This window comes from Nicotiana tabacum, chromosome 12 (genome assembly GCF_000715075.1).
Source record: "Nicotiana tabacum cultivar K326 chromosome 12, ASM71507v2, whole genome shotgun sequence".
Classification (NCBI taxonomy): domain Eukaryota; kingdom Viridiplantae; phylum Streptophyta; class Magnoliopsida; order Solanales; family Solanaceae; genus Nicotiana; species Nicotiana tabacum.
Genome location: NC_134091.1, coordinates 19443595 through 19468979, shown reverse-complemented (window position 1 = coordinate 19468979; position 25385 = coordinate 19443595). Strand labels below are relative to the sequence as shown.

Genomic DNA, 25385 nt, shown 5'->3' with positions numbered 1-25385 from the left:
AGTTATATTGGTGTGGCATGTCTGTGGGATAGTTGTGTTTAATAATATAAGGTCATTGGACCTAGAATGGGTACTATCATGTTTGATTATAGTATATTCGGGAGGATAATATTGAAAGTCAGTTTAGAAAGTGATTATGGTTCTGGTTGGGGCGAGAGAGCTCAATGACATGTTGATCTAATAAAGGGGTCATGAGATTCTGTGTGTTTCTTTCATTATTAGCAGTGTATGAAGGTTTTGGAACGAGGTTTTGTTTGATATGTGGTTTAATACTAGTATCGGGTTAGTTTCAAGTAGTTACTGTGATTGGGAATGGTGATGCAAGTTGTGTAGTATGTTATGTGATTATATGTGGGGTTATGGTCATGGCTTGATACAACTTGTTCAAACTTATATAGTGTGTAGATGTGATACTCGGGTCTTGTAAGAAATTCTGGATGTTGAAAATTGGGTTCTAAGTTTTACGGACTAAGATTAAAGTAATGATCTTCAATTATGTTGTGTTTTCAGGCCTATATGGAATGGGTGTCATGAGATCACCCCCGGGCATGTGCTTGGTAAGGTGGAATAGTGATTTGAAGATTTAGGAACAACTCTTGGCACGTTCGCGGATAAACGTATGTTTAAGTGGGGGAGAATGTAATAACCCGACTTGTCATTTTGAACATCTACGCTCATTTCAACAATTTGAAATCTGGAGCAGTTTCGTAATGTGTATTATGACTTGTGTGAATTGTCGGCTTTGGTTTTCGGATGATTCAGAATTAAATTGAAATAACAATCCTTGTCTAGAAGCTTAAATGAAAAGAGTTGACCGATTTGACTTTTTATAAAAATGACTCTGGAATAGAGTTTTGATGGTTCCAATAGCTCCATATGGTGATTTTGGACTTAGGAGTGTGTCCGTATATTTATTTTGAAGTCTGTAGTTTAATCTGGCTTGAAATGACGAAAATAGGAAATTTAAAGTTTGGAAGTTTGACCGGGGAGTTGACTTTTTGATATCGGGGTCGGAATCATATTCTAGATATTGGAATAGCTTCGTTATATCATTTATGACTTGTGTGCAAAACTTGAGGTCAATAGGACTTGATTTGATAGGTTTCGGCATCGAATGTAGAAGTTAAAAATTCTTAGTTTTATTAAGCTTGAATTGGGGTATGATTCGAGGTTTTAGCGTTGTTTGATGTGATTTGAGGCCTCGACTAAGTTCGTATGATATTTTAGCACTTGTTGGTATATTTGGTTGAGGTCCCGAGGGCCTCGGGTGGATTTCGGATGGTTAACGGAATTTAATTTGGATATTTCTAGAATGTTTCGACAACGATTCTTCAAGAATACATGGTATTAGATTAAACAAATGAGCTCTAAATTCAGTTTTGATTGAAGCATTAGATCCGTATTGAGATTACGGAGCCATAGCAAAAAGAATCGTCGAATTCGGACATCGTATGAGAGAGTTATGCCCATTTCTGTGTTGGAAAAAACAAAATTCCGTCACCAGTGCCCAAGGTAGTGTGGGGGGATAGACCTGGAGCTGGATGTTTAAAGGTTCTGGAAACAGCGCTACAGGCAGCGCCCCACGCCACCTGTGGCGCCCGAACATTAAAATCCCTATTAACGGGAGGTTTTTGCCATTTTTGACGAAAACAAAGTTGGGAAGCTTAGTTTGGGCGATTTTCAGAGGCACATTTCATCACACAAATTGGGGTAAGTGTTCTTGACTCCCTTGTGATTATATTTCATGAATTAATCTTCGTTTTCGGCGTTAGAGTATTGATTTTTCAAGAGAAATCAGAGGAATTTTCTACAATTCCATAAAATGAATTCCCAAGATTTGAACATTGATTCGGAGTTGGATATGAGTAAATTTATATGGTTGGACTCGTAATTGAATGGGTTGTAGGATTTTGTGAGTTTCATCGAATTTCGAGACGTGGGCCCCACTGTCGAGTTTTCGAGCAGAGTTGGAAATTTTTGTAAATTGTTAAATTGTAAGCATTAGAGTAAATTATGATTAATTTGCACGTTGTTTGAATAGATACGAGTCGTTTGGCTTGAATTGAGGAGATAGGAAGCCTTATGGAGGTTGATACGTGCGGATTGAAATTTTCGGAGTATTGTGCATCTTGATCGATATTGGATTTGGCTTGTTCGAGGTAAGTAACATCTCTAATCTTGGAGATGAGGGTATGAACCCTGATTATATGTGTTATATGAATTGTTTGGAGGTGACGCACATGCTAGGTGACGGGCGTGTGGGCGTGCACCGTAGAAATTGAGACTCGGTTGATTCCGTAGAGCTTTATAGTCAATTAACTAGTATTTCTCTATGTATTCTTATGTGTTAGAAAAACTGAGTTGTGACTCATGTTAGAAATCATGCTTAGGCAAATATTGGTATTATTGTCTTATTGGGACCCACTGAGGTCATTTCTACTATCGAATCATTTGTTTAAATTGTAACTTCATACTTAGTCATGTTCATTCATTTCATATCATCTCTCAGTCTCTGTTGTTATTTATTGATTCATCATATCATCATTTTGGGCTGATTTTCATGACATTGTGAGCCCGAGAGACTGGAGAGATTGATGACTGAATGAGGACAAGGGCCTGATTGTGAGGATGATTATGGGATCGGGTTGCACGCCGCAGCAGGCCATATTGGCTTTATATATATTATTATTTATGGGATCGGGATGCACGCCGCAACATGAGTGACTGATTTATGCCATAATTGGCTTGCTATAGCGCTTGGGCTGAAGAAGCCCCTCCGGAGTCTGTACACACCCCTAGTGAGCGCAGGTTCCTACTGAGTGCCGAGTGCCGAGTGCGAGTGCCGAGCGATTGGGAGGATTGAGTGACTGTGAGGACTGAGTGACTAGGAGGACTAAGTGACTGGGAGGACTGAGTGAAATGATCTCTAAGAGTATGCATATGATTTTATCACTGAGTTGTATCGTATTGACATGCACACTTGACATACAGGCATAGAGATGCATTTTTCCTCATGCCATTTAAAAAATGAAACATTTACCTGTTGAAAGTGTTTGGGAAAAATCACAGTTTTCACACTTACTCATATTTTTGGTGATTTTCGGCAAAGGATTTGAGTTTTACTATTATACTTGAAGAGAAAATATTTATTTTCCGGAATTATATACGAGCTGAGCATTATATTATTGAGTTATTACTTGTGCTGCTTTAAATTGTATTGTTATGAGATGTTATTGTTTATTGGAGTGGACTCTGACCTTGGTACAAACTCGTCATTACTTTCAACCTAAGATTAGGTTTGTTACTTACTGAGTACATGAGGTCGGTTGTACTCATACTACACTTCTGCACCTTGCGTGCAGATATTGGATATTGATGTTGCTGTGATCGGCATGAGCTGGATTTGAAGACGTACCTGTGTTCCGGTCGTAGCTGCCTCTTGTTCATGGTAGCCTTAGATTTATAAAAATTTGTTTATGTACATTTAGAACAAATTATGTATTTATTTCATACCGACTTTATAAATTCTAATCTTAGAAGCTCATGATTTGTACTACCAGTTCTTGGGGAGTGTATTAGAGTCAATTAATTATTAATTGAATCGGATTGTTATTATTTGACTTATCTAGCGGGTGAGGTTAAGTGCCATCACGGCTAGTTAGATTTTGGGTCGTGACAAGAAGTGTTTCCTCCAGAACTGAAATAAGGGAGAAATAGGGATCTGGCATGCTTTCCAAGAACCCTTGTTCTTCCCTGATGCACAATGGTTGTTTCGTCTTCATTTACCTATCCGAACTTAACAATCTGTGAGAAGTTCTCTGGAAGCTCAAAATCATCAAGTGTTACTGCCCTTTTTCCAGATTTGGAGACATTGTCTGAATGGTTCACCTACAATATTTTTAAAAAAAAGAACAACATTACATGTTGGTTGCATTAGTTCTTTTGGGAAGATGAAACTTATATGAAAGCTGTTATTTTTTTCCTACAATTATATTGTAACATATAATACCAGTGAAATCTTCATTGCAATCGTCTCCTTTTTGTATATCATTTGCTTGTTGAATGGGAGATTGCAAAGGCACAATCTCCTTATCCTCGTTTAAATGTTCTCCTTCTATGCCAAGTTTTGCATCCTGTTTTGGAGAGTCCACATGCATTGTTTCATTCTCTGTTACAATAAATGTGTACAATTTAATAAAATTGCAGATCATTTAAAATTAACATAAACAACACTATAGATAAATTGTAGTTTAATTGAAGTTAATTTGTTTTGGATAGTTCACATGCATTGTTTCATTCTCTATTACAATAAATGTGTTCAACTTAATAAAATTATAGATCATTTGTAGTAAACAGAAACTACATTGTAGATAAATTATAGTTTAATTGTAATGAATTTGTTTAAATGATATTGTGTAGCTCTGATGTAATATGTATCGTGCAATATGTAGATAAATTATAGTTTAATTGAAGTTAATATGTAGATAAAATCATACCTGCAGTTTCTTTCTTCAATGCCCCTGAAAATTGAGAAGATAAATCAACACCTACAAGAACATTCTCCTCATTTTGAATGTCATACATGTGCCATGTATCTAAGAGAACAATTGAAAATATAATGTAGATTATTTGTTTGTAGTTATTGGTAATTTAGGCTATATGTAGATATATTGTAGTAATAATATAAAAATAATGTGGATTAGTTGTCATCAAATTATGTTATAATTGTTAAAAAAATATGTTTTACTGCTGCTGGCCAACACTGGTTTAGCACTACTGCCCGGATTATGTTGTTTGTTCTTTTCTTTGTAATGCTCATTATTTTTCGTAGAACTACCAGTAAACGGCATTGGGAATTTGTTAGGCTATGTACTTTAGGAATACTATTATAAACATAAATATGGTAAAAATTATTGTCCAAAATAAATATTTCGAATGAAACCTTAGCATCAATTGCCTGTAACACAGACTTGATGGAATCATTGAGTAGCAATCGAATGCTACCTAGTTCTTCAAAAACATAAAGAACAAAAAATTGTTATAATGTATCTAACAATTAGATACATACATATATATATATATATATATATATATATATATATATATATATATATATATATATATATATATATATATATATATATATATATATAAAAAAAAAACTAAAATATCAAGAATTAGGTATACCTCTTTCTTGAAGGCTCCAAGGTCTGAACCGACCTACGTATTAAAATAGAAAGAGTTAAAGAAATAATTTGGATACCATAAGTTAAAGAAACCAACTAGGATTATCTTAATAGGTTACCTTATCAATATCTTTTCTTAATTTTTTTTAATTGTTTCACAATATCTTTCTTGTCATCTATTCGCATTGCCTGCTTATGTCCAGATGGAGATGGAGATGGAGTATATGTCGGATGCTCGGCCTTTGTTTCAACTTCTTTAAGGATGTATTCAACTTTATTCGGCAAATTCATTCTTGAAAGCTCTTCTGGGGCTTCAAGCATGTAGGTGAACTGAGAGAAAAAAAATGTGAGGGACCTAGTCATAATATGTATAAAATATGTAGATAATTTGTATTAAATTGCCTGTCCAGAAGTGAAAAATATTTACCTTGATCCATGATGGTTTGATCATTCTATCTTCCAAATAAGATATCCATATCTTGTCCTTACTAGCTGTCCAGTTAAGTATGCGGTGGATCGTATTACCAACCTTTGTAGCCATATCAGTGTTGACTGTAGAGCAACACTCATACAACCATATTTGCAGAGCGAGTGCAAAATCTCGAATGAGATAAAAATGCACATAAGGGTTGAGCTTGTGACTAACGGACTGAAGCAATTATGTATAAGTTTCGATACCCCAGGCGAAATTCGCATACTTCCCTGAGTCCACCAAGTAGAACCTAAAATAGTCTATCAAACCATTATCTTTCTCTGAAGGACAGAGGAAGAATTCTATCAGATAGAGAATACACAGCTTGACTGCATCCTCATCATTCACTCAACTATGGCTGGTTACAATTTGTTTCAAGTATGACTTCTCAACTTTTTCCTTATTCGAAAAATAGCTCCTCATTATTTTTCTGACATACTTAGTTGTGTAACCAAAGTCCGTTACTTATGTGACACATCTAAGGCCAGTGATGAGGGCAAACTCCCTCAACCCAAAGTTCAGCCTCTCACCCTTTATCTCTGCTGTAAAAATAATCAAACCGGATGCGTTCAATTCATACTTCATGAGAAGGTGAATTGCCTGGTTTTGGATACATATTTTGGGCAGGGAAAGAAAATGCCCAAAATATGTCTTCTTAAACAACTTTAACCCATTTTCAGACAATAACATATTGATTTGGCCAGGAACAACAGGGTCGGATAATGTTTAGAACCTAGTGATGCCATAATCAATATCATGTGGTGCAAACAATATTCGATTCTGCACCAAATGAAACAGTAAGTTAAAAAAGACTTGTTTGAATATCAAAAACAAAATAAATTCAATTCTACTATAATTTAGCTACAATCAGAAAGACATAAATACCTTGCATACAAATAAGTTACAAAATTAGTAAACATATATAACAACTAACTACATTGAAGCTACACATTATGTTTAGAGCAAGAAATTAGAAAGTAACAACAAGACATAACATATACAATTTATTTACGGAAAATGAATCTATCATCTACAAAATGGAGCAAATAATAACTAATAAAACCAATTAAATAAGATAGTAAATCCCTTAACAATATGATTTAGAATAATAGGCTATAAATGTTTGGTTCTGCACCGAATGAAACAGTAAGTTAAAAAAAAGACTTGTTTGAAGACCAAAAAATAAAATAAATACAGTTCTACTACAATTTAGCTACAATCAAAAAGACATAAATATCTTACATACAAGTAAGTTACAAAATTAGTAAACATATATAACAACTGACTACATTGAAACTACAAATTATGTTTATAGCAAGAAATTAGAAAGTAACAACTACACATAATATATACAATTTGTTTATAGAAAATGAAACTAAAATCTACAAAATAGAGCAAATAATAACCAATAAACCCAACTAAATTATGTAGTACATTCCCTAACAAAATATTTTCGAATAATATACAAGAAATCTACAATTCCGAGGGAAATGTAGAAAAGTTAATAACCAACAACAAATATACACAATGTAGACAAAATTTCTACAAATAAAAAAAAATAAAAAGTATGTATAGTCATGAGACTGAGAACAGGTTTTGTAACTTTAAAAAAAAAACCAAAATTTTAACTACTAAAATTTTACATTCTCCAATGACTGTTGGGGTATAGTTTTAGTTAATTTTTTAACCTTCTTCTTTTTTGAAGGTTTGACAGTAGGAGAAACTTTGATTTTTTTTTTTGCAGGTTTCGGGATAACTTCTTCTTCGATGAAATCATCATCACGGACAATTTCTTTGCCCTTCCATTTTACTGATTTAGCAGATGTCAAAGCTTCACCAGCATCTCTGCCATGCTTGAGTTTTGTTTGAGCTTCTGCCCTAGCTTCACGAGGGGAAAGCTTGGACTTTGTCTCTGGTTTTGCATGTGCCGATTTCACTACTTTTTTGGGTGATTCCTGTAACAAAACACCCAAATCAAAAGTAGGAATATCACCAACATTAAAATTTTTAGGGTTGTTCTTCAAAACTCCTTTCTTCTTCATTGTAAGGGAAGGAAAAGTAGGATTTAGAGAGAGAATTAAGAAAGTTTGAAAGAGATTATAAAAGATTTTTGAAGAAATATGGAAGGGAGCGTTAATGGAAGGAGAGAGTACAGAATCGTGGGGGGGTATGGAGAGAGAAACGTGGAGGGAGTGAGATATGTACGTTAGAGAGATTTTAGGAGTTAATTGATACTCATTAAATTCCTAAAATATATATAATTGGTAAATTGTATATGCCAATGTAATTAAATTGAAACTTGAATATGGAGGGTAATAAGGTTTGAAATAGTGTATAGGAAGGTAAAAATCTCTTCAATAAATGAGTGGATCAATAACCAATCCAATCTTAAACGGGTTGGGCAGACCATTTGGGCTTGGGCCATATTTGATAGTCCTAGATCCTTCCCAGAATTTGGGTACTGAGATTTATTTTGAATCTTGTCTAGAGCTTTTCATCTTCTAGATGGAAATGCTATAACTACACTAAACAATAAGACGCCGATTTTTTTAGCACACATGTAACGATATATAATTCAAGAGCACATAAATATTTTAGGGTCCCTTTGATGACATTATATTTGATAGAATTAAAACGATATAAAAAAAAATTAGTATGCACAACTCAAAAATTTTATATGGTTCACGAGTATTTTAGGGTAAGGAAATGGGTGTGGCGTTGATGTTAATTATATTAACAAATTAATTATGGATCGGAATTGTTGAGTACAACTAGCTACATTGATGTAATAGTGACTAGTTCTATGTTTATATTTACTCATCATTAACTATGGATTTATTGAGTTCAACTTGCAATATTATGGTTGTAGTATGACTACCTCTTATACCAACCTTATTGTTTTCTAACCAGTTTGAACAAGTCCTAAGGAAGATTCTTCTTGAAAGTCAACTTTATCTCCTTGTCTTAGTCCTTGTTCATTTAGGTTTTAGTCTACGATTATGGAAAACAAGGGCTCAGATCTCAGCAGAAACAGCAAAATATTAAGTGGTTTTTTTTAAAATATAAATGTAAGTAGGTATTGATAGAAAGTAGCATGTACTAATAAAATAATCGAGGTGTTATAATAAATGAAAAATAAAAAGTCATGGTCAATTCTCTTAGCTCCTTCATATATGACACAGCAACGGCCAACCAAAAGTCGAAAATGAGGACTTCTACTACTCATGTCTTATCTTTGCTACTCTATTTCTTATTGATTTATCAAATGGTTTCATTGACTAATAACAAGAATGGTGTAAATGGTTCAGTACATGATGATTGTAACATGATATGGAGAATAGGAGCAATCATTGATCCAATATCCAGGTTGGGTAAAGAGCAAAAGGTAGCTATGGAAATGGCAGTTCATGACTTTAATGGCCAAAATTCCAAATGTTCAGAGTTAGTTTTCAACTTTGCTTATTATTCCCATGGGAGCTCAAGTCCTGCTGCTTCCATTGGTAATTTCTAATTACTCTTTAATTATCTTCATTTTAGCTTTTTTCTCTTTTTCTTTGTTTTCTTTCTCTCCTACTTTCTTTGATATGGCCAAGCTTTTTTTTGGGTAAAAATATTTTTTCCAAAGTTAAGGTGTTTGGCCAAGGTTTTAAAAGAAAAACAGTATTTTTGAGTAGAAACAATAGTAGTTTTTGAGAAATAAAAAAAATAGTTTATTCCCAAAAGCACTTTTGAAAAAAATATATTTATTAGCGATTTTTAAAAGCTTGGTCAAATACTATATAATTGTTGCTCAGAAGTATTTTTTAAATTAAGTAGCAAATACAAATTGTTTCTTACCAAAAATATTTTTTTTGTAAAACATTTATGAAAAAAATATTTTTTAAAATAAATCGATTTTAAAAACTTGGTCAAACGGGCTATCGGAAGGAATGAGAAGAAAGTTAAGTAAGAAAATATTAAATTCCATCAAATCCTCGCAAGCTCTTACAGAGTCCTTTGGTTTCACAGACACATACAAAGGAAAATAATATTTGTATATAATTGAGAACCAAGTTCAGTTTTCTAAGGAAAAAAATATTCTATTAGTTTCAAATTGAGTGTTGAATTTTCTTCTTTCGTGTGTCAAAATATAACTACCCGTTTTGTTTACTATTTTAATGAACAAAAAACATAAAGAGCAATATACACCTATTTTATAAAACAATTCATTCGTGATTCTTTTCCTAATAACTCGAAAAAATCAACGCTAAAAATACGATATAGTGTTTGTTTACGAAGAGAAGAGGAGGTGAGTTAGAAGTTTTAGATTACCGATTCAATTCTATATCCTCTTACTATTTGCTAAACCATTCGAGAAACTATAGATACTCAAAAGTCATAGTAGTACTTTTTTATACTAATTAGCTGTCCTTTCACATCAAAGAAAAAAAAAATCTGTTTGGACTATCATTAGATTGGTTATTAGATCCTCTAACTACTTCTACGATATATTATTATATCCCATAGATCCTCCCATGCAAATTATTGGCATTTGGGTGGAGGTAAAGCTGAATATGGAAAGTATTGAATTGAACTCACAATTTTAGTGTTTGCCTCATACCATATAAATTTGCCAAAAAGATTAATAATATGCATAAATATTTATATACACACAAAAATAAATTGTGATCATTCTGAATTCAATAACTTTAAATTTTTGACTTGAATCCAGACGGAAGCGCATTATAGTACTTCCAATGTAGTGAGAGGCGGATTAAGTATTTAAATTATATGGGTTCAACTTTCAAGATTTTAACATTGAACTCATTATCTTTTTAAATTTATAGGTTCATATGGACTACTCCCTCTATTTTAATTTATGTTAACTTATTTTCTTTTTAATTCATGCCAAAAAGAATGATATATTTCCTTATTTGGAAACGATTTACTTTTATGCAATGGTTTATAGCCACACAAAATATATGTGTGCCATTTACACCACAAGTTCAAAAGTCTTCTGTCTTTTCTTAAACTCCGTGCTCAATCAAATGAGTTCACATCAATTGAAACAGAGGGAGTATTTTATAATTTTAATAAAATTTTACGTATAAATTTGTACTCCATGTTGGAAGTTATGGTTTGAATTGAACCCGTGGTCGATACACACTACTAGAAATTCGCTAAAAATCGACCAAAAATACCGACCAACGTTGGTCGGTTATGACAAATTACCGACCAAAACACGACCATTACGGTGTGGACGGTGTTTTGATGGTCGGAATGGCTTACCGACCAAAGTTGGTCGGAAATTTCCGACCAACTTTGGTCGGTATATTAAAACGACCATCTGACAAGTTTAATTACTTACCGACCAACTTTGGTCGGAAACATATTTTATTAATTTAATTTTACCGACCAAAGTTGGTCGGTTTAACTAAATTATATTTTTTTATTAATTATTAAAATTTAAAAAAACCGACCAACTTTGGTCGGTAATTGAAAATATATATTTTTTAAAACTAATTAAAATTAAACATTACCGACCAACTATGATCGGTAATCTCAACAATGCAAGCAAAATACCGACCAAAGTTGGACGGTATTCTTGAATTCTGGGAATTCAATGTTCATTAACCGACCAACTTTGGTTGGTATTTTGGAATAATTTATTTTTTTTTATTAAAAATCGACCAACGTTGGTCGGTTTTTCTGGGATTAATTTTGGCATAAAATGCCTGTTTTGGCAGCTAAACCACCTGCCAGCATACCAATACAACAACAACACAACAACAACAACAACACAACAACAACAACAACAAAAACACAACAACAACAACAACACAACAACAACAACAACACAACAACAACAACAACACAACAACAACAACAACAACAACAACAACAACAACAACAACAACAACAAAAATAACAAAAACACAACAACAACAACAACAACAACAACAACAACAACAACAACACAACAACAACAACAACACAACAACAACAACAACACAACAACAACAACAACAATAACAACAACAACCAAAATATTCAATAAATACTTTAAAACTAACAAATTAAAGTTCAATTGAACATAAAAATCCAAAACCAAGTTAAAACTAATTACAACTAGTTCAAAACTGGTTCTATTTGTCTAGTTCAAAGTATATAAAAATCAAGGGGTGTTTTGTACAAAATCATCATCACCGTCTGATGAACTTTCATCTACAAGACGATATAGAGAACGGTCTTGTGGAGGATGGGAAGCACGATCACGGAGAGGACGGGAGGAACGATCACGAGCAGGGCAGGAGGAACGATCACGTGGAGGTCGACCCTCTGGAGATGACTCACGAGATCGGGGCAACGGAAAAGCTCCACTAGATAGGAGAGTTCTGATCTGAGCTTGCATGCCAAGGAATTGAGCATTTCTAAGCCTTTCTCTTTCCTTGGCCGCTTCTAGCTCTGATGTGAGCTTTGTCACTGTCTCCCGCATAGCGGAGAGGCTCTCCCTATTAAGTTGCTCGCCATGCGAGGAAGTCCTTATTCCTCGCATTCTACACTTATAGCGATGGAAGTTTTTTAGTAGGAAGCCCGTATACCTTCCCCCATTTTGGACCGCCAACAGACTCCAACCATATTCTTTCAGCATCCTCGTCTGAAGGTTGGGTTGGCTCACCCGATTCACCAGCTGGATGACTACGGATGAATTCCTCCACGTTACTTTGGTAGCGACCCTATATTATTTTAAATTAAATCAGTATTTCAAGTTGTTTATAAAAGTAAATTATAATACTTAAATAAAATTGAAAGCTTACATATGCAGTCGAGGCCCGGTCCTCGACCCACCTATCTTGATCCCCCTCTTTCTTCTTCTTCACAACATGTGTCTCCTTGAATAGCTCATCATGACTCATTGGACGCCCATACTTCTTTTCCTGAAAATAAATTAATTTAGTTAATAAACAGAATAGATATACTTAGAAAAGTAAAATAATTTAAGCAATTACGTACAAATCTTCTTTTTATTGTCCCTAGGCTGATCGCACCTCCAGTGTGCAAGGAGCCTCCCTTCTCGGATGCGCGAGCTTTCTTTCTTTTTTTGCTCCTCTCTAAGAACTCTGCGGTAAGCCATTGCCTTTGCAAATCATTCCACAAATTCTCAAGTAACCAGCCAGGCCTCTTGTTCTTCTTTCTAGCATCCGAGAAAGCATCCGCCAATCTCTTGCGAGCTTTATGATGAAAATTTGTAGCCACTTCCGCGCTATAGCGGTCTTCCCATACACACTTGCTCTGTATTTCAAAAGTTAAATATTAGATGGAAACATCATAAATATAAATTATTAAACTGTTTAAAAGAACATTTATACCTTAAATTGATTGAAAATTTGCTCCTTCAGTGAGAATGGGCAATCAGTCCAAGTCGCATAAGGGCCATCATAAAGCTTTCTGATGGCATTGATGATTATCCTCGTAGTTTTATTACCCGGCCTGAACCTGCAATTTAACAATAAAAATACATTAATATCTTAGTAAAAATGTTACAAATCAATAGACGCAAAAATAATAAATAACACTTACCCATCACCCTCAGGGACTATGATGATCCTGCCATATCGATCATAATGCACTGCCTCGTCATCACCATCCGAAGCATGTGTATCAGAGGCATGTGAAGACGGTGTAGGTGGGTCAGAGCTAATGCCTCCCAGGCGAAGGCCTGCAATAGATGGAGTCGATGATGAAGATGGTTGCGATCCCTGTGACTGTGACATAGCTGGATGCGACCCAAGTGGATGTGATACCGATGGCTGTGACCCGAGTGGCTGTGACCCGAGTGGCTGTGACATGGGTGGATGCGATCCATGTGGCTGTGATATGTAGGGATGTGATCCATGTGGATGTGATGCAGATGGCTGTGAGGCAGCTGGACTGTATGTCGGACGTATAGTCCTGTGGCCCTGTGATGGAAGACTGGGTGTCTGAATGAAGGTGTACGGCTCGTGATGCTGTGGCAGCTCAGTATAGCCATGTGGTGGAGGATAAGACATAGGCATCTCTGAAAAAGGTGGACAAGAGGGAGTATTATTTTCTACCCTCCTCTTTCCCTTCCTACCCTTTTCTCGACCTCGAGAACTAGTAGGGTCATTGTTACCTTGACCCTTGCCTGCCATCTGCATAATATAATACACATTTAGATTGAAACATATAAGAAACTAGCTATAAAACGAGAGTGCTTTAAAAACCAACTTTTTAATCCTCATCGACGTATTGTTCCTCGTCCGAGAATTCTTCGTCCTCACTTGTTTGAGCTTCATCAGTTGATTCCTCGTCCTCATTTTCTATAATTGTTACTTCATTTATATCAACTTCTTCCAATATGCGTTCAGGATATTCCAAATCATTTTCTAACTGATCGTCCACTATTTGGTGAATATTGGAGATATCGTTTTGATATGCAACATCTAACATATTCTCGACTTTCACCCTACCTACAGGCTTAGTTTTTATTATAACCCACCAATCAGACTTATTCCGCCGCAATGGATAAGGAGCATAATACACTTGCCTAACGTTATGTGCAATTATGAAAGAATCATAGCGATCATACTCCCTCGTATGATTAACCTCAATTATGTTGTATTGGTTGCGTACTCTTGTACCTCTTGTTGGATTTGGGTCAAACCACTTGCATCTAAAGAGTATCAATTTCTTATATGGCCAACCTGTATATTCTAGTTGTAATATTTCTTTGACCACACCATAATAATCAATATCTCCAACTTGGTTGCTATCACCACCTTGAACCCACACCCCGCTGTTGTTGCTATTTTTATTTTTAGAGCAATCCTCTGTATGAAACTTATAACCATTCACTACGTACTTAGACATTGTTGTGACCTGAAGCCCAGGTCCCCAAGATATATCTTTCAAAAATTGATTTACACCATTATTTGGATTATTTACCTACATAGAGTTAAAAAAAGTCATAAGTTAGCACAACTTATGAATCAATTTTTATACATTCACTACATATGTATATATATATATATATATATATATATATACACTTACAAACTGTTTGAACCACGTATCAAATCTCGTATATACAGCATCATAGCCAAATTGACCCACGAAGTGACTGTGACATATCAAATATTTTTAGTAGTTGCATCAATATGTAGTCACAGTAAATTTTACATTTTGATAACTAATAAATCAATACTTACTTGAGAAATGGTACAACTTCGGGACAATTTAGCAACACATGAAGTGTAGCTGACTTGTACTCCATATCACTCAAACTTCTCTTTCTAACATCCTTAGAACATCGGCCTGGTTGATTGAATATGGACATTGGTGGATATAATGGATCATTCACTGATTCGACCGTGTGCCTATTGGGCCTATTCCTAGAACATGGCACGTTACTCTCAAAATAATAAGAACAAAAATGTGTAGTTTCCTTTGCAAGATAGGCTTCGCATATAGATCCTTCAATCTTATTCCTCTGCTTAACAAATTGTTTGCATTTGCCAATTGTCCTACATAATCTCATGTTAGCCAATAACATTCAAATAAAATAGAATAGTACATCAAAGTTATAATATTACCTCTCAAAGGGATACATCCATCTGCATTGAACAGGCCCTCCAAGTCGTGCCTCGTGTACAAGGTGTATTGGAAGGTGTTCCATCACATCAAAGAAATCACATGGGAATATTTTTTCTATCTTACTAGAAATTACAGGGATGTTCTGGTCCATCCGAAGTAGGTTTTCTTCCCTTAATGTGGTAGAACACAAGTCTTTGAAAAATAAACTAATCTCTGTGATGGGTTTCCAGATTCTTTCAGGCAAACCACAAAATGCAATAGGCACTAAGGTCTCCATGAAAACATGGCAGTCATGACTTTTCAAATGGCTCAACTTCCCTACCTCCATATCTACTTTTTTCCAAGATTCGACGCATAACCCTCAGGCATCTTTAATTTCGTAACCCAATCACAAATTTGTCGTCTTTCCTCCAAAGTGAATGTGTAACTTGCTTTGGGCTTGAACACCTTACCATTGTTTGCTGTCTGCAAGTATAATTCAGGCCGCCTGCAATATTCTTGTAAGTCCATTCTAGCCTTCGGGTTATCTTTTGTCTTACCTTTAACATCCATCACTGTGTTGAACAAATTATCAAAATAATTCTTCTCAATATGCATGACATCAATGTTGTGTCGGAGAAGATTATCCTTCCAATAAGGCAACTCCCAAAATATACTCTGTTTCATCCAATTATGATTAACACCATATCCGGGGAATCTATAAGGTGGAGCCTCAGTAACTTTACTGAAGTTCTGAACCCTCTCCCAAATTTCATCACCTGAAAGTATCGGAGGTGGAGAATCATATTCCACTTTATTCTTTTTGAATGCATTTTTCATCCTTCTAAACTCATGATCATCAGGCAAGAATTGACGGTGACAATCAAACCATGATTGCTTTCGGCCATGTTTCAAAGTAAACGCTTTACTATTTTCCATGCAGTAAGGACAAGCTAGCTTCCCAGCAGTCATCCACCCAGACAACATTCCATACGCAGGAAAATCATTAATAGTCCACATTAAATTAGCACGCATATTAAAATTCTGCTTGGTTGATATGTCATATGTTTCAACACCATCATACCACAATTGTTTTAGCTCATCAATCAAAGGTTGCAAATATACATCAATCAAACTTTTCGGATTACGTGGACCGGGGAAAATACAATTTAAGAATATATATGGACTAGTCATACACAACTCAGGTAGTAGATTATAAGGTGTAAGAAAGACAGGCCAACATGAATATGGTGTCGCAGATATAGAAAAAGGCGTGAAGCCATCGGCACACAGACCTAACCGAATGTTCCTTGGTTCACTAGCAAAATCTGGATATGTCCTATCAAAGTGCTTCCAAGCTTCTCCATCTGAAGGATGACATATAACACCAGGAGGTCTTCTATTTTCAAAATGCCATCTCATATGAGGAGCAGAACTCATCGACGCATATAACCTCTTTAACCTAGGTATAAGAGGTAAATAATGCATTGCCTTGACAGCGACCATATTCCCGCTGGAAAGCCTCTTGAAACGAGGCTTTTCGCAAAATTTACAACTGTCTAAAGTTGCATCATCTTTATAATATAACATGCAACCATCTTCACAACAATCAATTCTCATTGATGAAAGTCCTAACTTAGAAACTAATCTCTTCGCCTTATAGAAATCACCAGGTAAGTTGATATTAGGGTCAACTAGTTCACTCATAAGGTCAATGAAACAGTCCATGGCTGCTTGAGAAATATTCTAATTAGATTTGATACTTAGTAATCTAACTGCAACAGACAGCTCAGAGTGCGGACTTCCTTCACGTAGTGGACGACTAGCTTCCTCTAACTGTTCATAAAAATATTTTGCGTCATCATTAGGAGTTTGTTCAACATTTTCATTGGGCTCACCCCTAAAAGCATCTGCAACCATATCCTGAATTCTAGAATCAAGATTTGTATTCTCCACCAACCTACTACTTTCACCAACAACCATGTTATGAAATATCCCACGGCTATCATCGATCTCTCCATGATTAGTCCACACAAAGTAATTCTCTATAAACCCCTTCCTATAAAGATGAAGCTTAACTTCCTCCGATTTTTTAAACTTCATACAATCGCACCTGACACAAGGGCACCTAATTACTCCTTCACTTTGGTATGGTGGAAGTGACATTGCATGTCTAATAAAGTCATCAACCCCTTCTACAAAATCCTCCCGCAATCCCCGCCGATTAGGATAATTTCTATTGTACATCCAAGTACGATGTTCCATCTATACAAATAAAACAAGAATAAATTAATTTATTCTACAATTATAAATTAATTATATCTTTTTTAGTTAATTCAAGATAATTATTTTTTCTTAATTACACCAATTTATATCCTAAAAGTTCAATTCATATCCAAAAGGTCCAATTCATATCTTAAAAGTTCAAATCATATCCTAAAAGTTCAATTCACAAGAACAAATCCTAAAAACTAAAATTTCAATTCATATCCTACGAGTTTAAACATAAACTAACTAAACTAAAGAAATTCAACCCATACCCTAAAAGTTCGATTCACAAGAACAAATTAATTTATTCTACAATTATAAATTAATTATATCTTTTTTAGTTAATTCAAGATAATTATTTTTTTCTAATTACACCAATTTATATCCTAAAAGTTCAATTCATATCCAAAAGGTCCAATTCATATCTTAAAAGTTCAAATCATATCCTAAAAGTTCAATTCACAAGAACAAATCCTAAAAACTAAAATTTCAATTCATATCCTACGAGTTTAAACATAAACTAACTAAACTAAAGAAATTCAACTCATACCCTAAACTAAACTAATTCATAAATAATTGACTAATTAACAAAACTAATTAGTTAATAAAACTAATTAAAACAAGACCTAAACCCTAATCCTCAATAAAATGCAATGTTCAAATAATTAAAACACTAATCAATTGAAACTAATTCATAACTAATTAACAAAACCTGAAAATAATAAATAAATGGGTTGTAATTCAAACCTAGAATTTGTAGGAGATGGAGAAGGAGATCGAGGGGCGGCAGTGGCAGTGGCAGAGGCGACGGCGACGGCGCGACGACGGCGAGGGTGAGGGCTGGACGGCGAGGGGAGGCCTGGACGGTGAGGGGGAGGGGCTGGGAGAAGGAGAGAAGGGAAGGAAGAAGAGGGAAAAATTTTAGAGAAATGGGGGTTTCCCCCGTTTTTCACTTCTCTGATTTTAGAATTACCGACCAAAGTTGGTCGGTAATTTTGGTCGGTACATTAAGTGCTGACCGTTTGACCAAAAACCGACCAACTTTGGTCGGTTTTTTTTAAAAAAAATTTAAAATCTTTAACCGACCAACGTTGGTCGGTAATTTTAAATATAAATTCTTAAATATTATAAAATATTTAAGAATAATAAAATAATTATTAAAATTTAAAAAATTGGATCCAAATTACCGACCAACGTTGGTCGGTAATCCAAAATTTTCTTGTCTGACCAGCTATTGACCAATTTACCGACCAACGTTGGTCGGTATTTTGTTTAAAAAAAATGTAAATGTTTTTTTCCCAGTTTGCGTCCAACCTGGACGGTTTTTGGTCGCATTTTTTGACCGACCAACGTTGGTCGGAAATAGTTGGTCGGTTTTTAGCAGATTTTTAGTAGTGACACTGCATCCGCCCCTGAATGCAGCTTTGGTGAACTAACCTTAAAATTTTGCAGCAACATATCTTGTCAACAAGAAGCAAGTGCATGCCATCCTTGGACCATTGACACAACAAGAAGCTGTTCTATTTTCTGAATTTGATGAATCGTACAAAGGCATCCCCATTATTTCTTTAAGCCCAACAGCCACATATTCTCCTCAACTAGTTTTACGGCAAGAACCACCTTCACTTGTCCAAATGAGTGACGATGTTAAGTCCCAAATGCAATGCATTGCTGCATTAATTGGCCATTTCAAGTGGCGAAAAGTGATAGCTTTATATGAAATTAGTAACAGCTTCTCCAATATGGATTCTGGACTTATCACTCACCTCTCAGATTCACTTAAAGTTGTTGACTCCTCTGTTGAATATCACTTGGCTTTTCCTCCTTTATTCTCTGTTTCAAATTCCAGGTTATTCATTCAGAAAGAGCTGGAGAAGTTAAAAACCAAGAATGTTAAAGTTTTTGTGGTGATACAGTCTTCTTTAGACTTTGGTTTGGTTCTTTTTGAGGTGGCAACAGAAATGGGAATGATGGGGAAAGATTATGTATGGATTATTTCAGACAATATGGCAAGTTTTCTTGACTCCGTTGAACCTTCTGTTTTACTGAATATGCAAGGTGTAATTGGATTTAAGTCAAATGTTAACGACAAAAGTGAGTCTTTTAGACAGTTTAATGCCAAATTCAGGAGAATGTACAGATCAGAATATCCTGAAGAAGAAGAAGGAAGCCCAAGTCCTAGCTTTTATGCACTTAAGGCTTATGATGCAACTTGGGCAATTGCTAAGGCCATGAAAAATTTAACAAAAGTAAAAAGCAGTTCAAGTGAACTAGTGAAAACCATTTTGTTGAGTGATTTTGAAGGTTTAAGTGGGAAAGTTAGTTTCAAGAATGGTGTAATATTCCAAAAGCCAAACTTTAAGATCATTAACGTGTTTGGCAAAAGTTATAGAGAAGTGTCATTTTGGTCACCAGAGTTTGGTTTTTTTAATGACCTTGTTGAATACAATGGGGTGAAGTTGAAAATTGGAAATGGTTTAGGAGGGGATTTGGAGTCAATTTTGTGGCCAGGTGGTAAGCAAACTGTTCCAAAAGGGTGGGCTATAGGAGGCCTAGAAAAAACACTCAAGATTGGTGTACCTGCAAAGGGTGCATTTAATCAGTTTGTGACAGTGGATTTTAACCAAGAGAGGAATGAGACTATAATTGGTGGATTTTCAGTTCATGTTTTTGAAGCAGTTGTGAGGCAACTTCCTTACTATTTGCCCTATGTGCTTGTTCCCTTTTATGGTACTTATGATGAAATGGTGGTAGGAGTTTCTAACAAGGTATGTTATATATATGACTCTTTAACTTATCCACAGCTTCAACTTTTAGCACATGTTTGGCCATAGATTTCAAGTACATTTTTTCAAAAAAAAAGTTAAACACACTGTTTGTTCATGGAACATGATCAGTTTTTGAAAAAATAACAAGTTTCATAAAACTGGTTTAGTCAGTTTTTGGGTGAAATTTTTCTTCTGCTCGCAAAACTTCAAGTTTTTTTCAAATAAAATACATGTCCAAACATAACTTAACTTCCAAAAATTATTTTTCAATACAACTTCAAAAACTCTTTTTTCAAGTTTCAACTAAATTTATGTCCAAATGCTAGCTCAGTGCTTAGCATTTCACAATGAATTTTGGTCCAAATTTTTAAATCTTGAAAAAGGTCCAGATTTATCCCTCCACAATATGAAATATCCTAATGTTATACTTTAGTGTCAATCATACCTTTGTCCTTTTGCAAATTGTCTCATATTTATTCTTGACTTTGACGGAGCTCCGACATAAGCTGGGAGGTTTCCACGTGTCAACATACTTCAAGGGAAAAAGGTCGAAATTTTAACCATATGCTTTTGATTATGGTTTAAGATTACCATCCATAAATACTTCAGGGAGATATGTCAAGGCCATGAATAGATACTGAGACTATTAGCTAATAGCAAGGGATATAAATGGACCCAACGTATAATAGAACCCTTAAATTTTTTCATCATCAAACAGTGAAGTATGCCATGTGACCAAGAGGTTACAGGTTCGAGCCGTGAAAACAGCATCTTGCAGAAATACAGGATAAGGCTACGTAAAATAGACCTTTGTGGTCCGGCCCTTCTCCAGACCCCTTAGTGCGCCCTTTTTTAAACAGTAAAGTCTGATTGTTGCTAGTGATACTGTGTTTTAACATCTGCAAATACTTACCAGTTCATGAAATAGAATCTGGATGCAGCAGTAGGTGATACAGAAATAATGGCTGATCGCTATGAGTATGCAGAATTTTCACAACCCTATATTGACTCTGGACTGGTCATGATTGTGACTGAAAGACCAATACTCAAAAAACCACATTTTACTGTTATAAAGGCATTCAAGTTGAAGTTGTGGATTCTGCTGGCAGTGATGAGCATGTCTACAGGGGTTGTCATCTGGTTAAATGAATACGTAAATAACAACCCTGACTTCAGTGGTTCTTTTCCTCAGCTTATTGGATCCATGCTCTGGTTTTCAGTCACTGTTCTCTCTTTTTCCCAAAGTAAGTTTACGTGATCTTTACATAAATAGTCGGTCAGATTCATTATTTACTTTTTCTAGCCGATATACATAAATTATACACTAATTATATATAGTTATACTCATATTATACATATATTATATATATGTCGGTGATTTTAGTTGGGTGGACGACTATTTAGGTTAATTCTTCAATACACAACATTATATATTTCGGATAAAATGATCAAAAATCTACTCCTCTACTATATAAAATTTCTTAATTTTACTTTTTATTGTACTTTGGGCATTTTATATTCTTGACATTAGCAACTTTCTTGACCCTTAGGGAACACCAACCTGAAGTATAACTGAAGGTAATTTTACACCATAGTCAAAAGCAGAAGGATAAACTTGGACCAACGAGTATAAGATGATTTGTTAACAACAAAAATACGATAGTTCCAAAGTATGACAGAGAGTAAACTTATTTATAGTATTTTGTATGATTCAGAGGTAGTTATTATCAATACTTTAGTCAAATTCAAAGGCTTAAAACTCCAATTTTGGGACTCATTGCAGGAGAATTGATCAAAAGCAACCTATCTCGACTTGTGCTAACAACATGGTTATGTGTAGTTGTGGTTGTCACAGCTTGCTTTACAGCAGTCCTTTCTTCTATAATGACAGTTCCTAGGCTGGAACCTTCTATACTAGATGTTGATTATCTTATAAGGACCAATGCTGCAGTTGGTTGCAATGGCAATTCATTTATTGTTCGTTATCTGGTGAATTCTTTGCATTTGAAGCCTGAGAATATCAAGAAAATCAGTTCAATCAGTGACTATCCTAAAGCTTTTGAAAAGGGAGAAATTTCTGCTGCTTTCTTTGTAGCTCCACATGCCAAAGTTTTCCTTTCAAAATACTGCAAAGGTTACACCAAGTCTGGATCTGTCTTTAAACTTGGTGGATTTGGTTTTGTAAGTTCAACATTTCACCTTTTTAGCTTTTCAATCTGCTTATCTCCATTTTTAGTCACGCCTGTGCATCAGACTTTATCCACTATAACAGTGAAGGCACAAAACTATTTCACATTAAAGTCGGAATTTTATCACTATAACAGTATAGTCACTAAGTTATTTGTCACATTAGAGTAAATGAACATCACTCATTATCACACCGAAGTCACTGAACTTTACTACTATAACTATAATGGTTTATAGTGGGGTAAAATTTAGCGACTTTACTAATATAATAAATAACTTTCAGTTATTTTAATCCGACAAATTAAAGAAAGTTTTTAGTGATTTATTATTAGTATATTCCAGTAGATAAAATTAAATTCTTTTAATGTGACAGAAATAGTTTAGTGACTTTACTGTTCTGTGGCCATAGGTGAATTTGACCCTTTATTTGACCTAATAAATTCTTAAACTAGTTTCTTTATGACTTCTTATCATATTTTAAATCATCAGGTCTTTCCAAAGGGTTCTCCCTTAGCAGTTGATATCTCAGAAGCTGTTCTTAAAGTTTCACAGAGTGGAGAGATAAATCAATTAGAAGAACAAATGCTTATTTCTTCAAATTGCTCTTCTTCATCAGCTAAGGAACAGGATCCTGGATTAGGACCCGAGTTGTTCTCAGGCCCATTACTGATTTCAGGTGTTATTTGTGGAATTGTACTTTTGATCTCAATCGCTCGTTTAGTCAGAAGACACTGGCTAAATTTAAGCTCTACACTTGCAAATTATGCAAATGTGGTTTACATATGGGCTTCTCTGGTTTTTACTCAGTGTTATACAATACTAGGATTAAGATTCTTTAAAGATAGTAGCACTGTGATTGATCAAAGATCAAACAATCAACAGAATGGTGAAATCACAGAGGTATTCTAATGTGCCAAACACTGGATTAGTAACAACAGCAATTCACAATTGCTAGTTGTCTACTTGTCTAATAAAGTAATCTTGTAAATATATGATTTTAGAGGCTCTATTTTTCTAATATTTCATTTATTTGGAGTGAAAGGAGGTCCCGGGCTCCTTTTTTAATCTTTCACGCACTTTCTTTTTATGCTTGAAATGCGAATACTATGTGACATTTTAAAGTGATACCGGATTCACTTATTTACATATTGCGACGTAAAATATCTTTCTGGACGAGGAATGAGAAACCTTTCTCCTGTTAGATAAATCCAATTAGGTTTTGTTAGATAGGAACAAATTGATTAATAGTAATAACTCTGAGATAGAGTATTACATCTGAAAGAATTAGATAATGAACACATGAAAATTTAAGGTATGCAAAGAAAATAATCGTGACAATTCAGAAGGAATAGTAAGTATTTGGCCCCTTTTTCGTCTGAATAGGTGTGAGTTCTAGATTTTAGTGGAGTGGCTTACTTAGTTTTGAATAAATTATTTATATTATTCAGTAAACTTTTTAATACAAATACCGAGTCGAAGCCAATATTACTGATTGCTACCCAGACCCGTAAAGAGTAGTGGATCTTTACACAAATAATCGGACAGATTTATTATTTATTTTTTCTAACTATTATATATTAAATTAATATATACACAATTATACATATATTATACATCCGTCAACTATTTCTAGTTTAAGCCGCTATTTAGGTTAATAATTCTTCAAAGAGTTAATTAACATCAAGAGAATATTCTTCCATTATTCCAATGGCCCAAACCTCGTGGCACAGAGGTCATGATTTCTACGAGTTCACACGTGGACGTGCTGGCCACCGTTATAACAATATAATCACACGTGAGATTGCAGTGCCCATGAATGTTTCAACCAAACCTCTTTTTAAGTTTATATAATAAATTATTATATTAGAATTAACCTAAATAGTTATCCATCCAACCACTTAAACTAAAAATAATCGGTATATATAATTTATGTATTGTACGTGTATAATTATATATAATTAATGTATAATTTATGTATATAACTAAAAAAAATAATAATTAATATGACCGACTATTTGTGTAAAGGTCATTTACTCATCACATTACGCCGTATACATTGGAGAATAATATTGGAACAAAGAGAAATTATATATATATATATATCAGCTTAAAATCTGGTCCTTTACCCCAAACATTTGTCAACAAGAATACGCAATATATAGTTTCTGATTCGTATCTTTCTCAATTTGACAAATGCAAGATATATACACAGTAGTGTTTTAATTATTTTTTTAAATTAATATTAAACTCAACATTTTGTAGCGTTACCTATTACATATTTAGTTTAAATTTCTATAAAACTCGATTTGTCTTCTTTGTTGCATAAAGTGTAGTCTAGGGTAACAAGGAAACATTTTTCGTGCAAAATTATTCTAATTTCTAAAATTCTGCTTTTTGAACATAACGATATAAATTTATTTAATAAGACGATAAGGCAAATGCGGATGTTTAAATAATATATCATAAAATTAATAATTCGCTTTAACTTTGACCTTTCGTTTAACTTGTTATTTTGTTATTTCTCGATCTCTTGTAAGTGCGACACGCATCTTCACATTTTCTTCCATTTATATTAAGATTGCAGCTCATATTGTTGTGTCTCATATCTTTGTGACGTACAAGGGACATACTAAATTTTTAGTTCGGAATGAAATGTCCAAATTCAAAAAAGGAATAATTTCTAAAAATAGTGAATTCCATGTAATAATAAATAAATATTCTCTATAGAGAAAGGATCATCTAAATAAGTGTTACGTGACATATCTCCTTTTATTGTCTTATTGCTTAGCCAATTCATGTGATCATCCAACTAACACTTTGAATTTAGATTTTTCGTAAAGTTTTATGTCCACGTGAAGTGCATATTGTCCGAATTTTATTGGTGGTGGTGGTATGCTTCAACTTCATAATTCTTTATCATTACCCACATTA

At 34.4% G+C, this 25385-nt stretch overlaps 1 protein-coding gene across 1 annotated transcript; it reads left to right on the top strand.

Annotated features, from left to right (window-relative positions):
• The first annotated feature begins 8788 nt into the window (after nucleotides 1-8788).
• Nucleotides 8789-23519, top strand: LOC107824385 (glutamate receptor 2.9-like). The gene is made up of 5 exons (XM_016651127.2): nucleotides 8789-9158; nucleotides 18952-20267; nucleotides 21196-21511; nucleotides 22051-22448; nucleotides 22944-23519. Exons 1-5 carry the CDS (start codon nucleotides 8804-8806, stop codon nucleotides 23361-23363), a joined length of 2805 nt encoding a protein of 934 aa, XP_016506613.2. The 5' UTR covers nucleotides 8789-8803; the 3' UTR covers nucleotides 23364-23519.
• Nucleotides 23520-25385: the final 1866 nt, after the last annotated feature.

Excerpts from the sequence above, each read along its gene's own strand:
- LOC107824385 (XM_016651127.2), top strand. The coding sequence starts at position 8,804 with ATGGTCAATTCTCTTAGCTCCTTCATATATGACACAGCAACGGCCAAC. Across the intron at positions 20,268-21,195 it reads TGGTAGGAGTTTCTAACAAG|AATCTGGATGCAGCAGTAGG; the intron begins GTATGTTATATA and ends TTCATGAAATAG. Across the intron at positions 22,449-22,943 it reads AACTTGGTGGATTTGGTTTT|GTCTTTCCAAAGGGTTCTCC; the intron begins GTAAGTTCAACA and ends TTAAATCATCAG.